Consider the following 16,872-nt stretch of genomic DNA (forward strand, 5'->3'; position numbering starts at 1 on the left):
GGTGCAATTTTTTTTTTCACCACTTAGATAAAAGAGAACCTCGACATGTTTGGTGTCTATGAACTCGTAATGACCGGAAGAATCATAATGGCAGGTCAGTTTTAGCATTTAGTGAACCTAGCAAAAAAGCCAAACAAAATGTTTGGGATTGCACTTTTTTGCAATTTAATCGCACTTGGAATTTTTTTCCCAATTCGAGTACACTACATGGTAAAACCAATGGTGTCGTTAAAAAGTACAACTCGTCCCACAAAAAATAAGCCCTCACATGGCCATATTGACGGAAAAATAAAAAAAAGTTATGGCTCTGGGAAGAAAGGGAGCGAAAAACGAAAACAGCTCCGGTCATAAAGAGGTTAATAAATAATAAAAAGAATTTAAAAAATCCCCTAATACACATTTTTATGTAAAAAAAAATTAAACAAAAAAGTACACGTTTGGTATCTTTGCATCCGTAAAATTCCCATCTATAAAAGTGTCACCCTAGTTAACCCCTTCAATGGTAATAAAAATAGTATCACTAAATGCGCCATATTCTCCTGCAAAAAACAAGCCGACATACAGATACCGTATTTTTCGGACTATAAGAAGCACCGGACCATAAGACGCACCCCAATTTTAAGAAGGAAAATAGGGAAAAAAATAATAATGTGTCAAATGGGGGTCCGTCTTACAGTCCGAATTCAGCTTACCTGGGAAGGGATCCGGCACAGGTGGAGGAGTGGTCACAGAGGTCATTCAGTGGTCCAGGCTGGTGTGGTGGTGGCGGCTCTGTACTGGAGCAGGTGGGCTGTGCTGGGGTAGGTGGACTGTGCTGGGCAGGGGCAGCTGGGCTGTGCTGGGGCAGGTGGGCTGTGCTGGGCTGGGGCAGCTGTGCTGGGGCAAGTGGGCTGTGCTGGGCTGGGGCAAGTGGGCTGTACTGGGCTGGGGCAAGTGGGCTGTGCTGGGGCAGCTGGGCTCTGCGGTGTGGTGGTGGCAGTGGGCTGTGCTCCGGTGCAGGGGCGGCGGCTCCGCCGGCATTTCCTCGCAGCCTGGAGGCCCCCGCACAACCGTTGGTGGCCTCCGGGAAGATGGCCGCCGGTCCGGGGACGGCGCATGCGCGGGTTCAGATCTCGTCCCGAGATCTCGTTGCCGAGATTTGAATCTCGTCTCCTGAGATCTCGGGACGAGATCTGATCCCGCAGGAAAAAAGTGCGTCTTATGGTCGGAAAAATACGGTACATACAAATGAGGCATCGCTGTAATCATTGTGACCCGAAGAATAAAGCTGCCTTATCAATTTTACCACACGCGGAACGGAGAGAAAAAAAAAAAAAAAAAACAAGAAAAACACAATTCCTGAATTGCAGGTTTTTATTGATTCTGCCTCCACAAAAATCGGAATAGAAAGCGATCAAAAAATGTGCCCGAAAATGCTACCAATAAAGACGTCAGCTCATCCCGCAAAAAACAAGACCTCACATGACTGTCGGCCGAAATATGGAAAAATTATAGCTCTCAAAATACGGTGATGCAAAAAATTCTTCTAAAAAAAAAAAGCGTCTTTTAGTGGGTGAAAGAATCTTAACACGAAAAAAGGTATAAATCTGATATCACTGTAATCGCACCGACCCGAGGAATAGTCGCCTAATCACTAATACCGCACAAGGAACGGTGTAAAAAATAAAACCAAATCTTCACCTTTTGTGGATTTGTTCATTCTGCCTCCTGAAGATCGCAGTAAGGCAATCACAGTGGTTCCCCTCCTACACATGGGGCATCAGCGTACTCAGGACAAATTGCACAACAACTTTGGGGGTCTAATTTCTCCTGTTACCCTTGTGAAAATAAAAATTTTGGGGGAAAAAGATCATTTTTGTGGAAAAATATGATTTTTTTTATTTTCACGGCTCTACGTTATAAACTTCTGTGAAGAGCTTGGGGGTTCAAAGTGCTCACCACACATCTAGATTCCTTGGGGGGTCTAGTTTCCAAATGGTGTCACTTGTGGGAGGTTTCCACTGTTTAGGCACATCAGGGGCTCTCCAAACGCGACATGGCGTCCAATTTCAATTCCAGCCAATTTGACATTCAAAACCTTGAAACGATGCTCCTTCCCTTCTGAGCACTGCCGTGCGCCTAAAAATTGGTCTTCCTCCACACATGGGGTATCGGTGTACTCAGGAGAAATTGCACAACAAATATTATGGTTCATACCCTTGACAAAATTTAAAAAAAATTGTGTGTGATGTAAAAATTTTTTGGGGGAAAAGTTAAATTTTCATTTTTTCTTTCCACCTTGCTTCAATTCTTGATAAGTACCTAAAGGGTTAATAAACTTCTTGCATGTGGTTTTGCGCACCTTGAGGGGTGCAGTTTTTAGAATGGTGTCACTTTTGGGTATTTTCTGTTATATTAACCCCTCAAACTCACTTCTATTGTGAGGTCCCTAAAAAAAAAAATGGTTTGAAAATTTAGTTGGATAAATGAGAAATCGCTGGTCAACTTTTAACCCTTATAACGTCCTAACAAAAAAAAAATGTTGTTTCCAAAATTGTGCTGATGTAATGTAGACATGTGGGAAATGATATTTATTAACTATTTTGTGTGACATCACTCTCTGATTTAAGGGTACAAAAATTTAAGTTTGGAAATTGCAAAATTTTCAACATTTTTTAATAATTTCCGTTATTTTCATAAATAAATGCAAGTTATATCAAAGAAATTTTACCACTGACATGAAGTACAATATGTCACAAAAAACAGTGTCAGAATCAGCATTCCAGAGTCATCATAACCACATAAAGTGACAGCGGTCCGACTTCAAAATTAAGGCCTGGCCATTAACCTACAAAGTAGCTTGGTGCTTAAGGGGTTAATCATGTTTCTGTCTTTGGTTTACATGTGTCTCCTCCTGTGACTGCAGGGTCCTGTGTGTGTGACATGTAACACTCTGTGTCTCTCTCAGACAGTCACTCTCTGCGGTATTATTACACGGGGGTCTCAGCTCCGGGGTCCGGGCTGCCGGAGTTCTCTATCGTTGGATATGTGGATGATCGGCAGATTGTGAATTATAACTCGGAGAGCGGCAGATACCGACCCGAGGTCCAGTGGATGGAGAAAATGGGGGAAGGATACTGGGAGGAAGAGACACAGAGAGCTAAAGGGAATGAGGCTGTAATCAGACATGCTGTGAGGATAGCGATGGAGCGATTCAACCAGAGCGGAGGTGAGAAATATACTGTATACACTATATACACACACTACACTGTATACACTGTATACACACTACACTGTATACACTATATACACACACTACACTGTATACACTATATACACACTACACTGTCTACACTATATACACACTACACTGTATACACTATATACACACACTACACTGTATACACTATATACACACTACACTGTATACACTATATAAACACTACACTGTATACACTATATAAACACACTACACTGTATACACTATATACACACACTACACTGTATACACTATATACACACTACACTGTATATAAACACTACACTGTATACACTATATACACACTACACTGTATACACTATATACACACTACACTGTATACACTATATACACACACTACACTGTATACACTATATACACACTACACTGTATATAAACACTACACTGTATACACTATATACACACTACACTGTATACACTATATACACACTACACTGTATACACTATATACACACTACACTGTATATAAACACTACACTGTATACACTATATACACACTACACTGTATACACTATATACACACTACACTGTATACACTATATACACACTACACTGTATACACTATATACACACTACACTGTATACACTATATACACACTACACTGTATACACTATATACACACACTACACTGTATACACTATATACACACTACACTGTATACACTATATACACACTACACTGTATACACTATATACACACTACACTGTATACACTATATACACACTACACTGTATATACTATACACACTACACTGTATACACTATATACACACACTACACTGTATACACTATATACACACACTACACTGTATACACTATATATACACACTACACTGTATATAAACACTACACTGTATACACTATATACACACACTACACTATACACTATACACACACTACACTATATACACTATACACACACTACACTGTATACACGATATACACTACACTGTATACCCTATGTAATGTACTGTAAAGATGTTTCTAGAAAATTCTAGAAGTCTCCCCTTCCCCCAAGTCTTTCAGCACTGCCAGCATCTGTGAAACCTGAAACCGTCTATTTCCTGTGAGCTAGGAATGTTAATTAAGCTAGTGGAAAAGATCTCTTTGTCTGAAACCACGATGTTTGAATGCAGCTATGGGTGATATTAAAGAGACTACCGCAAAAACCATACACCATAGAGATATAATAAACCTATCACGGTGTAGGCGATGAAGCCAGCTGTCTAAACCCCTAAGTTTCACGATTCTCGGACTTCTAGAAAATGAGATAAGGATTCCTTCTAAACGATGTGTCCGAAATTCTGCATATTTGGGCTTGAATTATTTTACTCAACAAACTACAAAGAATACCATGTGCGTGTTTGTGCGAACTTCCTCCTGCGAGATACAGTTATATTAAGTTTTGTAGTTTGATTCTAAATCCAAGAGTAGGGGACAGACCCTCTCCAGACTGCCCCTTCCGTGATGTCACACAGCAGAGTCTATAAGGCATTCCCTTGGCAAAACCAGTTCAGAGCAGCTGAAGTCCTCGTGCCAGAGAGACGTGCCGATGAGTGGTGACGTTTGGTTACGTGCCCCTCCCCCTCCTATAGCCACATGGGATGCCTAAAGATTCATAAGCAATGTGAGTGTACTTTCTTCATTTAATCCATTTTGTTTTATACTTGTCTATTGTACATATTTTATGTCTCAACTTTATAGCAACTTTTTATCTGTATAACCACTGCCCACATTTTGGGAATAAATCGTAAAATTATCAGTTTGTCTCCATGCTCTAAGAAACGAACTATACGCCTTGTTTAGATAATCGCTACTAATTCAAGGGGTTTTCCACGGACCCTCTTAATTTAACACTGTGAATTAAGTAAACTGTGGATGGTGGCAGCACATTGTGTATGGTTGTTGCGGCTAGTTGGCAGTCCAGAAGGGTCTTATATTGCTGAAGGGGGGGCTGCGGCCACAGCATTGATAATTCGCTTACTGCAGTAGCCTAATTGGCCGTGCACAACAAGCAGCCCGTCCGGCGACTAATTATCCTAGGTGCAGTTCCCTGACTGACCTGAGGATAAGGGGGGAGCCGGAGAGCTGCGAGTTCCAAAGTGGAACTGAGAAAGTGGGATATACATAAATCCCCGCAGTTCTTGGAAGGTTGTTATCAGTGGTGGAGCATCCAAAATAAACCCCTGCGGTAAATTGTTAGAGCAAGGTTAGCTTGCTGCATTTTTTGTCACATGGTGCCAGTGGTGGGATAACTAAGATAAGCCCCCACTGTGCCTGTGATAGCCGTGTGCCGGCAGTGTGTCGCGTCCCTCCGTCCGCTGATACACCCGTGTCAGTGGTGGGATTGTGACATATTGGTGACAGAGGGTCCACTGTCCGTCACGTTTTGGTGGCAGCGGAACCCCCGTTCGTCACGTATTGGCGAACAGCGGTGGGCTGTTCGTCACATATTGGTGGCAGAGCGGTGGGATAATCCTAGAGCATTAGTGATTTGGTTTGAGCAATCATTCCTCTCACTAAAAACCTGCACGGTCCTACGGGAATCCTGCCTCATAGGTTTTGGAGAGCAGACTCAGTGGTTACTAGTCCTGAGATATTAGTGTGTACTTACAAGTATTCCCTCCTTTTTTCTCTGGTTTTCTTTTCTATCTTTTATTTGGCAACCATTGCTACAATGGGAGCCGAGTGGTATAAGCAGCATAACAAGGCATCTCTTATTGCCCTCTGCGGAGTGTGGCGGATCGACACCACAAACAAAAACAGCCCAACTGATCGTGGCTCTGGTGCAACGGGAAAACGACCAGAGCCCAGCGAATGCAGAAGCGGGCTCAAGTAACAATGGGGCTGCAGCAGAGGCTTCACTCATGGGCGCTGGCCCCACATTCAACCAGAGTGGGGTGAACCCCTATCCGTAAATGGCCTTGGACGAACTCCCCGCCGAAGACAGTGATGGACAGGTGAGGCTGATCCAGCAATATCGGCAGGAGGCCCGAGCCGAACGCGAGCGCCAAACTGAGGCTGAGAGACCCGAGCGCCAGGCACAGAGGGGCCATGAACTGGAGGTACTCCAGCAGGGTGGGAATGCCCCCACAGCCCAAAGCGGTGAGCCCAGCAGCGTCCAGAGCCCTAAACCCCGGCCAGAGCATTTTCCCGTGATGGAAAAGGACGGGGACTTGGACACATTTCTGCGAGCCTTTGAGAAAGCCTGCCGACAGTACCAGCTGGAGAAGGCCCAATGGGCCAGGTACTTGACACCAGGCCTAAAAGGCAAAGCTCTGGAGGCGTTTACTTCTCTTTCGCCAGAAGCCGATGATGACTATGATGCCATAAAGCAGGCTCTGATCGCCAAATACCGGCTGACACCTGAGTTATACCGAAAGAAGTTCCGGCACCTCCAACGTGGTCCACACGATAGCTATAGTAATGTGGTGCAAGGACTCGGGACCCACTTTGACCAGTGGATCCATGGACTGTCAGTGAACACCTTTGAGCAGCTACGGGACCTGATGATCAAAGACCAGTTCCTGCATCTCTGCCCAGATGAGGTCCGACAGTTCATCCTGGCCAACAGGAAGCCAGAGACGCGGAGGCCAGTCACCACCAGCTGGAGAGGGGGTAAGCCTGCAACCAACCCCAATGCCCGAGCTGGCCGTCCCTCCGGAGGCCCTGTCCCTGTTGCCAACACCAGGCCTACTACTGACAGTCGCCTGTGTCACCACTGCAAGCGGCCTGGTCACCTCTTTTACAGCTGTCCGGATAGGCCGAAGAACCCCCCAGCCAAGGCCTCTGGCCCAACGCCTCTGTTCTTTTGGTGGGAGGTGTGGTTGGGAGGATTGACGACAACGTTCAACCTGTTCAGGTGGGGGCCCGTCTTGCTACAGGCCTCAAGGTCACCGGGGCTGAACGAACCCTCATCCGTCCTGGACTGGCGACCCCTGAAGAGTTTGTTGAGGGGAAAACCCTGACTGTCACCGGGATCGGGGGTACCCGCTGTCCCTTGCCAGTGGCCCGGGTATTTCTTGATTGGGGTGCTGGGAGCGGGTTGAGGGAGGTGGGAGTGTCTGAAAACCTGCCCACTGATGTTCTATTGGGGACTGACTTGGGGAGGATGGTTGCATACTATGTCCCTGACACCCTTCCCCAATCTGATAATAAGGGTAACGCTAACCCTGATGATGATGATGATGATGATGGGAAACTGAATTTGTTACCTGCTAATGCCTTGATGAGTAATGATGCAACTAACAACCATTCTTTCCCCAGGAATGATGCTGATGGTGATGTGAATGTACCAAAGCAATCTGATAACTATTCTTTTCCTAGGTATGATGATGATGTATCTGTGCCGACTGAACCTGTTAACCCTTTCTTTGAAACGGTAGATGTGTCCACAGGTTGCGGAGTGAGACGGCTGAGGAACCCCTGGCAGGAGCAAGCAACGGTGCTCAAGGAAATGGGGAGGTGCATGGGGACCATGAGGAAGGTAATGCCATGCAGCTGACCAGTGCCACCGAGGAAGGTAACTGACCCATAGGTAGCACTGCTCCTGAAGTGTTGGGGGTGGATGGGGAGGTAGAGCCCAGGGCAGCATCGGCTGGTGGGTCTGTAGAAATCCCCAGGGAGACAGCATACATAGCAGCTGTCACACGCAGTCAGAGTGCCCAGATTGCAGGTAGCGCACTGTCTTCTGGGCCCTCTTCTGCTACAGGAGAGACTGAACCAGAGGTGAACCCAGAGCCGGTTCCAGAGGGTCCCAGTAAGGAAGGTATCCTGACGTCACTTCTGGCAGCCTCCAGCAAGGAGTTCCAGGCGGCCCTGCACTCAGATGCAAGCCTTGAGAAATTGAGAGGTCTCGCCAAGACCCCCACCTCTGAGTCTGATAAGGAGAGGGTGTTCTGAGAGCGAGGAAGGTTGTACCGGGAGACAGTACCTGGAGATCCTCAAAAGGAGTGGTTGAGGGAAAGACAGCTAGTCGTCCCCCTACAGTTCAGAACTGAGTTGTTGCGGATTGCCCATGAGATTCCACTCGCTGGACACTTGGGGATCAGCAAAACAAAGGCACGGCTGTCTCAACACTTCTATTGGCCCAAGATGGGGACAGATGTCACGACCTACTGCCACTACTGTGCCACCTGTCAAAAAGTGGGTAAGGCGGGGTCTGCTCTTAAGGCTCCCCTTATTCCTTTGCCGGTGATAGAGGAGCCTTTCCAGAGAATCGCGGTGGACATTGTAGGAACGCTGTCCGTCCCCAGCAGCTCCGGAAAGCGATACATTATCACCGTGGTAGACTACGCTACCTGGTACCCAGAGGCAGTAGCTCTGTCTTCAACCAGGGCAGATAAGGTGGCTGACGCACTGGTGACCATCTTTTCAAGGGTAGGATTTCCCAGGGAGCTGCTTACCGATCAAGGGACCCAATTCATGTCTTGCCTAATGGAGGCTCTCTGTGAGAAAATGCAGGTGACGCACCTGGTATCGAGTGCGTATCACCCACAGACTAATGGTTTGTGTGAACGTTTCAACGGTACCCTCAAACAGATGCTTCACATGCTGGTTGAGACCCAAGGGCGCGACTGAAAGCAGTACCTCCAACACCTGCTGTTCGCTTACAGAGAAGTTCCGCAGGCCTCGACCGGGTTCTCCCCCTTCGAGCTCCTGTATGGCAGGCGAGTCAGGGGACCCCTTGGGTTGATAAGAGAATCCTGGGAAGATGAGCCAAACCCCACAGAAGTGTCCATCGTGGATTATGTCATGCGCTTCCGTGACAAGATGCAGACCTTGACGCAGTTGGTGCATGACAACATGACGCAGGCTCAGGCTGACCAGAAGCACTGGTACGACCAGAACGCCCGGGAGCGGACCTACCAGGTGGGTCAAAAGGTGAGGGTGCTGGTCCCCGTACCAACGTATAAGCTTCAGGCAGCCTGGGAAGGCCCATACGTAGTCCACAAACAGCTTAACCCGGTCACCTACGTGGTCACGCTTGACCATGCTCGGGGTAGGCGCAAGGCCTTTCACGTCAACATTCTGAAGGCGCACCATGAACGTGAAGCTTGCGTCCTACCGGTCTGCAACCTGGTGGCCCAAGCCAAGGCCAATGGGTCCATTGAGGACATGGAGATAAGTGGTTTGCTAACCGTATCCCAGCGGTCGCAGTTGGTGGAAGCCCTGGAACCCTTCCGGGCCGTGTTCACCAACTGACCTGGGAGAATGGAGTTAGCGGTTCATGAGGTGGACAGCGGGAATCACGCCCCACTTCGGTGAACACCTTATCGGATCTCTGAGGCGGTGCAACAAGTCATGCGCCAAGAGATCGATGAGATGTTAAGGCTAGGGGTGATTCGACGGTCAAAAAGCGCGTGGGCTTCACCTGTAGTCCTCGTGCCTAAAAAGGATCGAACCACCCGGTTCTGCGTGAACTACAGGGGGCTCAACGCCATCACAACCTCTGATGCCCACCCGATGCCATGCATTGAAGATCTGCTTGAGCGGCTGGCAAAAGCAAGGTACATATCCATCATGGATTTGAGTCGGGGATACTGGCAGATTCCCCTGAGCCCTAAGGCGCAGGAGAAATCCACCTTTATCACCCCCTTCGGACTGTACGAGTCCACAGTCATGCCCTTCGGCATGAAAAATGCCCCTGCCACTTTCCAGCGGATGGTCAACCACCTGCTTCGGGGACTGGAGGAGTACGCAGTGGCGTACTTAGATGACATCGCCATCTTCAGTTCCACCTGGGAGGAACACCTTCAGCATCTCCAGGAGGTGCTCAAGCGTCTTCATCAGGCAGGCCTGACTATCAAGCCGGGAAAGTGCCAGATGGGCATGCGCGAGGTCCACTACCTGGGGCACCGGGTAGGCGGGGGTTTCATGAGTTTGGAGCCAGGAAAAGTGGATGCAATCGTGTCCTGGCCCACCCCCAGGACCAAGAAACAGGTGAAGTCCTTCTTGGGCACTGCATGGTACTATAGGCGGTTCGTACAGGACTATAGCGCCCTTGCAAAACCCTTGACTGACCTCACCAAGCAGAGGCTACCCCAAACAGTCAACTGGACAGATGACTGTGAGGCGGCTTTCCAAGCTTTGAAAGCGGCCCTGTGCAGCTCTCCAGTGTTGAGAGCAGTCGACAGCAGTCGCCCGTTTCTGGTATAGAGCGATGCCAGCGAGTTTGGCCTCGGTGCTGTGCTCAGCCAGGTCTACTCGGGGAACCAGGAGCACCCCGTGTTGTACCTGAGCCAGAAACTTTTTCCAAGGGAAGTGGCATACTCGACCATCGAGAAGGAGTGTCTGGCCATGGTGTGGGCACTGCAACGTTTGCAGCCCTATCTGTACGGGCGCGCCTTCACGGTGGTAACCGACCACAACCCTCTGAGCTGGTTGCACACAGTGTCCGGAACCAATGGAAGGTTTCTCCGCTGAAGCCTTGCCCTTCAACAGTATGACTTTACTATACAACACAAAAAGGGCAGTGAACACGGCAATGCCGATGGGTTGTCCCGCCGGGGCGAACCCGCTGAGGTGCACATGGCTGGTTACAGACAGGTAATGCCGCCCTAGCGCCCTCTTAAGGGGGAGGTGTAATGTACTGTAAAGATGTTTCTAGAAAATTCTAGAAGTCTCCCCTTCCCCCAAGTCTTTCAGCTCTGCCAGCATCTGAGAAAACTGAAACAGTCTATTTCCTGTGAGCTAGGAATGTTAATTAAGCTAGTAGAAAAGATCTCTTTGTCTGAAACCACGAGGTTTGAATGCAGCTATGGGTGATATTAAAGAGACTGTACCGCAAAAACCATACACCATAGAGACATAATAAACATATCACGGTGTAGGCGATGAAGCCAGCTGTCTAAACCCCTAAGTTTCAAGATTCTCGGACTTCTAGAAAATGAGATAAGGATTCCTTCTAAACGGTGTGTCCGAAATACTGCATATTTTGGCTTGAATTATTTTACTCAACAAACTACAAAGAATGATACCATGTGTGTGTTTGTGCGAACTTCCTCCTGCGAGATACAGTTATATTAAGTTTTGTAGTTCGATTCTAAATCCAAGAGTAGGGAGCAGACCCTCTCCAGACTTCCCCTTCCGTGATGTCACACAGCAGAGTCTATAAGGCATTCCCTTGGCAAAACCAGTTCAGAGCAGCTGAAGTCCTCGTGCCAGAGAGACGTGCCGATGAGTGGCGACGTTTGGTTACGTGCCCCTCCCCCTCCTATAGCCACATGGGATGCCTAAAGATTCATAAGCAATGTGAGTGTACTTTCTTCATTTAATCCATTTTGTTTTATACTTGTCTATTGTACATATTTTATGTCTCAACTTTATAGCAACTTTTTATCTGTATAACCACTGCCCACATTTTGGGAATAAATCGTAAAATTATCAGTTTGTCTCCATGCTCTAAGAAACGAACTATACGCCTTGTTTAGATAATCGCTACTAATTCAAGGGGTTTTCCACGGACCCTCTTAATTTAACACTGTGAATTAAGTAAACTGTGGATGGTGGCAGTGCGTTGTGTACAGTTGTTGCAGCTAATTGGCAGTCCGGAAGGGTCTTATATTGCTGAAGGGGGGCTGCGGCCACAGCATTGATAATTCCCTTACTGCAGTAGCCTAATTGGCCGTGCACAACAAGCAGCCCTTCCGGCGACTAATTATCCTAGGTGCAGTTCCCTGACTGACCTGAGGGTAAGGGGGGTGCCGGAGAGCTGCGAGTTCCAATGTGGAACTGAGAAAGTGGGATATACATAAATCCACGCAGTTCTTGGAAGGTTGTTAGCAGTGGTGAGGCATCCAAAATACCCCCCCCGCGGTAAATTGTTAGAGCAAGATTAGCTTGCTGCATTTTTGTCACATGGTGCCAGTGGTGGGATAACTAAGATAAGCCCCCACTGTGCCTGTGATAGCCGTGTGCCGGCAGTGTGTCGCGTCCCTCCGTCCGCTGATACACCCGTGTCAGTGGTGGGATTGTGACATTGGTGACACGGTCCGCTGTCCGTCGCATTTTGTTGGCAGCGGGACCCCTGTTCGTCACAACACTACACTGTATACACTATATACACACTTCACTGTATACACAATATATACTACACTGTATACATTATATATACACACTACACTGTATACACTATATACACACTACACTGTACACTATATACACATTACACTGTATACACTATACACACCACACTATACACACTACACTGTATACACTATATACACACTACACTGTATGCACACTACAATGTACACACTATACACACTACACTATATGCACACACTACACTGTATACACACTACACTACTCTACACACCACGCTGTATACACTATATACACACTACACTGTATACACTATATACACACTACACTATATACACACTACACTGTATACACACTACACTATATACACACTACACTGTATACACTACACTATACAGTATACACACTACACTATATACACACTACACTGTATATACTATATACACACTACACTATACACTATATACACACGGTAAACACTATACACACTACACGGTATACACTATATACACACTACACTATACAGTATATACACACTACACTATATACACACTACACTGTATGCACTATATACATACTACACTATATATACACACTATATACACACACTACACTATACACTACACTGTATACACTACAATGTATACACTATGTCATGATCTGAAGTGATCTGACAGTTTTAAAAGCATAGAGTGAACTTTTTTCCTTTTGGCAAGTTGCCAAGGTGACTTGACTGTCCCCGGTGGTGGTTAGTGGTATCGCACCTTAGGTTTTCAGTTTAAAGTTCTCTGTAATTATGATTCAGGTGTGGGGCTCTATAAATGAGTCTCAGGGTGTGTAATCACTGCTGGTGATACTGATTCATTCCTTCATTGATTCTGAGTTGGTGAGAGCCTGGTGGAAGGATGGAGCTGAGGAGGAGTCCTGCGCAGCTTAGCCAGGGGGGACGTGTGTCAGCTATGGTGTCTGGACGAAGGGCTGGCATGGCGTGGTGGGGTCGCAGTTATGGTGTCGGCAGGAAGTGTCTGCATGGACTGGTGGAGTGGCGACTATGGAGAGTGGCACTCACCATGTGGGACTTGGCTGCTGAGCTGGACTCAAGCATGCTTGCCTTCGTGTCAGAAGCTGAACTCATCCTTGGGACTCTGTTACTAAGCAGCAGCAACTGGTGGTGGACTCTGCTCCAAGGCTGCATTATGGTGAAGGATCCTGTCATGGTGGAGGAGAAGACGCACGCAGGTGGAGGGCTCTGTTGCAGGAGCATAAGCACAGAGCATAAAGCTAAGTGATGTCCCCCTGTATTGTCTCTTTCCCTCATGTGTGTTGTTAGTGCAGTGGTGGGGTTAGTCTCCGCACCGACCAATTCCCTAGCGAGGGTTTAGGGTCAGGGCGAGCAAGCGTTTAAGGTTCGCGTGCGGCGCCCGGTGCGGAACCGGCATAGGGAACGTTAGGAGTGCAGGGACACTGGCTCAGGGGAGCTCAGGAGGTCTCCACTTCCCTTTTCCCTATCGCAGGGCCCACCACTGTTAATGTTTCCCAGGTCCCCCTTATTATTTAAATTCGCCGTACTGGAGGCGGGGTTTCCAGAATTTATATTAACGTGTAATACTTAAATTCGCAAGGTGGAGGCGGTGTATCCATCTGCACGTTTTATTATTTAAATTCGCCCCACTGGAGGCGCTGTATCCAGGGTCACGTGTGTTATGGGTTCGCCTTACGGAAACATCTGCGTCCAGACACACGTGACCATGACATTATCACCAGCCCCACCTTTTTTCTGGTGAGCTTTTGGCCATGTGGAGACCTGTGAGTAATTGCTGCCGGGCATCACTGAGGTGAGTGAGGAGCGGCATGGTGTGTTAGAGCCGCTGCAGCAGCATTTATCAGGGTCTGGGGCCTCTGCTCAGACAACCAGGAAATCAAAATGGCGGCTCTGGCAAAAAGCCCCCTAGAGTTGCTGCTGAAGCGGGACTTGCTCATGCATGCGGAGGTACCCAGGCAGGTGGGAGGAGTTGGTGCCCCACGGAGCTGCCTGGCATTCCCCGAGGTGAAGGGGTACATCCCTGTGATGAGCAGACTGGTGTATAGTCCGCGGGGCTCACACCAAATCTTCCATACCATTGAAGAAGCCGCCCTCTCCTGGTCGTGTGGAGGCGACCAGCGAGTGTATTTTTCCTCCATATTCCTGCGGCTCTGGCAAAGTGCCCCCTAGAGTCGCTGCTGGGGAGTGGGACTTGTTCATACAGGCGGACGTAACCAGACAGGTGGGTGGAATTGGTGTCCCCATGGTGCTGTCTGGGGTTCCCCGAGGTGAAGGGGTACGTCCCTGTAGTGAGCAGACTGGTGTGATAGTCCGCGGGTCTTACGCCAAAACTTCAAATACCACCGAAGAAGCCGCCCCTCCTGGTCGTGTGGAGGCGACCATCGAGTGTATATTCCCTCCATATCCCGGTCCCTTCACCTCCAGGTGTGAGCAGCAGGTGTGCTGCGGGGGAGTAGGGACAAATCTCACCCCTCGCCATTAACCAACCCTGGGAGGCGCAGACCTCATGGTGAAAGGGTTGGAGGGTGGTGTCCCTTGGTGAATAGCGGGGTTGTGAGTGTGGTGACAGCGGAGGGACGCCTCTGTTGTCGAGTCCAGAATGAGTTCATCAAACTTATGACTAACGAATGTGTGCAATAAACGTTCAGGTCCGGACCTGTGTGTGAACGAGCGTGTATGGGTGCCACCAAAAAACATCTTGTGGAAGTGTGTTGTGGAGCCTGATCAGCTCATAACAAACAAACATACACATACATAAACTTGTTCCCCAGGTCGGCGCTGTGGAGATGAGTGGTGCCTCCAAAATGAACTTTGTTGCCAATACCAGCGGTGTGTTGTCATAAACCTGAAGTGTCAGGTAGTGGTGGAGTGAACTCAGGATCTGGGCGTCCCCGCTGTAGGTGTTTCCCTAATGAGGGGTGGTCTTGAGGGTCCAGAGGCCCCTCATTAAGGAGGGGGTACTGTCATGATCTGAAGTGATCTGACAGTTTTAAAAGCATAGAGTGAACTTTTTTTCCTTTTGGCAAGTTGCCAAGGTGACTTGACTGTCCCCGGTGGTGGTTAGTGGTATCGCACCTTAGGTTTTCAGTTTAAAGTTCTCTGTAATTATGATTCAGGTGTGGGGCTCTATAAATGAGTCTCAGGGTGTGTAATCACTGCTGGTGATACTGATTCATTCCTTCATTGATTCTGAGTTGGTGAGAGCCTGGTGGAAGGATGGAGCTGAGGAGTCCTGCGCAGCTTAGCCAGGGGGGAAGTGTGTAAGCTATGGTGTCTGGACAAAGGGCTGGCATGGCGTGGTGGGGTCGCAGTTATGGTGTCGGCAGGAAGTGTCTGCATGGACTGGTGGAGTGGCGACTATGGAGAGTGGCACTCACCATGTGGGACTTGGCTGCTGAGCTGGACTCAAGCATGCTTGCCTTCGTGTCAGAAGCTGAACTCATCCTTGGGACTCTGTTACTAAGCAGCAGCAACTGGTGGTGGACTCTGCTCCAAGGCTGCATTATGGTGAAGGATCCTGTCATGGTGGAGGAGAAGACGCACGCAGGTGGAGGGCTCTGTTGCAGGAGCATAAGCACAGAGCATAAAGCTAAGTGATGTCCCCCTGTATTGTCTCTTTCCCTCATGTGTGTTGTTAGTGCAGTGGTGGGGTTAGTCTCCGCACCGACCAATTCCCTAGCGAGGGTTTAGGGTCAGGGCGAGCAAGGGTTTAAGGTTCGCGTGCGGCGCCCGGTGCGGAACCGGCATAGGGAACGTTAGGAGTGCAGGGACACTGGCTCAGGGGAGCTCAGGAGGTCTCCACTTCCCTTTTCCCTATCGCAGGGCCCACCACTGTTAATGTTTCCCAGGTCCCCCCTTATTATTTAAATTCGCCGTACTGGAGGCGGAGTTTCCAGAATTTATAGTAACGTGTAATACCTAAATTCGCCAGGTGGAGGCGGTGTATCCATCTGCACGTTTTATTATTTAAATTCGCCCCACTGGAGGCGCTGTATCCAGGGTCACGTGTGTTATGGGTTCGCCTTACGGAAACATCTGCGTCCAGACACACGTGACCATGACATTATCACCAGCCCCACCTTTTTTCTGGTGAGCTTTTGGCCATGTGGAGACCTGTGAGTAATTGCTGCCGGGCATCACTGAGGTGAGTGAGGAGCGGCATGGTGTGTTAGAGCCGCTGCAGCAGCATTTATCAGGGTCTGGGGCCTCTGCTCAGACAACCAGGAAATCAAAATGGCGGCTCTGGCAAAAAAGCCCCCTAGAGTTGCTGCTGAAGCGGGACTTGCTCATGCATGCGGAGGTACCCAGGCAGGTGGGAGGAGTTGGTGCCCCACGGAGCTGCCTGGCATTCCCCGAGGTGAAGGGGTACATCCCTGTGATGAGCAGACTGGTGTATAGTCCGCGGGGCTCACGCCAAATCTTCCATACCATTGAAGAAGCCGCCCTCTCCTGGTCGTGTGGAGGCGACCAGCGAGTGTATTTTTCCTCCATATTCCTGCGGCTCTGGCAAAGTGCCCCCTAGAGT

General features: G+C 48.5%; 1 protein-coding gene across 7 annotated transcripts in view; it reads left to right on the forward strand.

Annotated features, from left to right (window-relative positions):
* The window catches only part of LOC141048421 (class I histocompatibility antigen, F10 alpha chain-like), a 490,026-nt gene that overhangs the window by 227,527 nt on the left and 245,627 nt on the right, over positions 1–16,872 (forward strand). For 6 of the 7 annotated variants that reach the window (XM_073543969.1, XM_073543973.1, XM_073543972.1 and 3 more), the window contains exon 2: positions 2,948–3,208. The exons of the other annotated variant lie outside the window; for it this stretch is intronic. In XM_073543969.1, the coding sequence (XP_073400070.1) occupies positions 2,948–3,208 (261 nt within the window). The remainder of the gene's footprint in view (positions 1–2,947; positions 3,209–16,872) is intronic. 7 annotated transcript variants of the gene reach the window in all.

The sequence above is a fragment of the Dendrobates tinctorius genome, unplaced genomic scaffold (assembly GCF_039654945.1).
Source record: "Dendrobates tinctorius isolate UK_male_01 unplaced genomic scaffold, ASM3965494v1 ptg000135l, whole genome shotgun sequence".
NCBI classification, from domain to species: domain Eukaryota; kingdom Metazoa; phylum Chordata; class Amphibia; order Anura; family Dendrobatidae; genus Dendrobates; species Dendrobates tinctorius.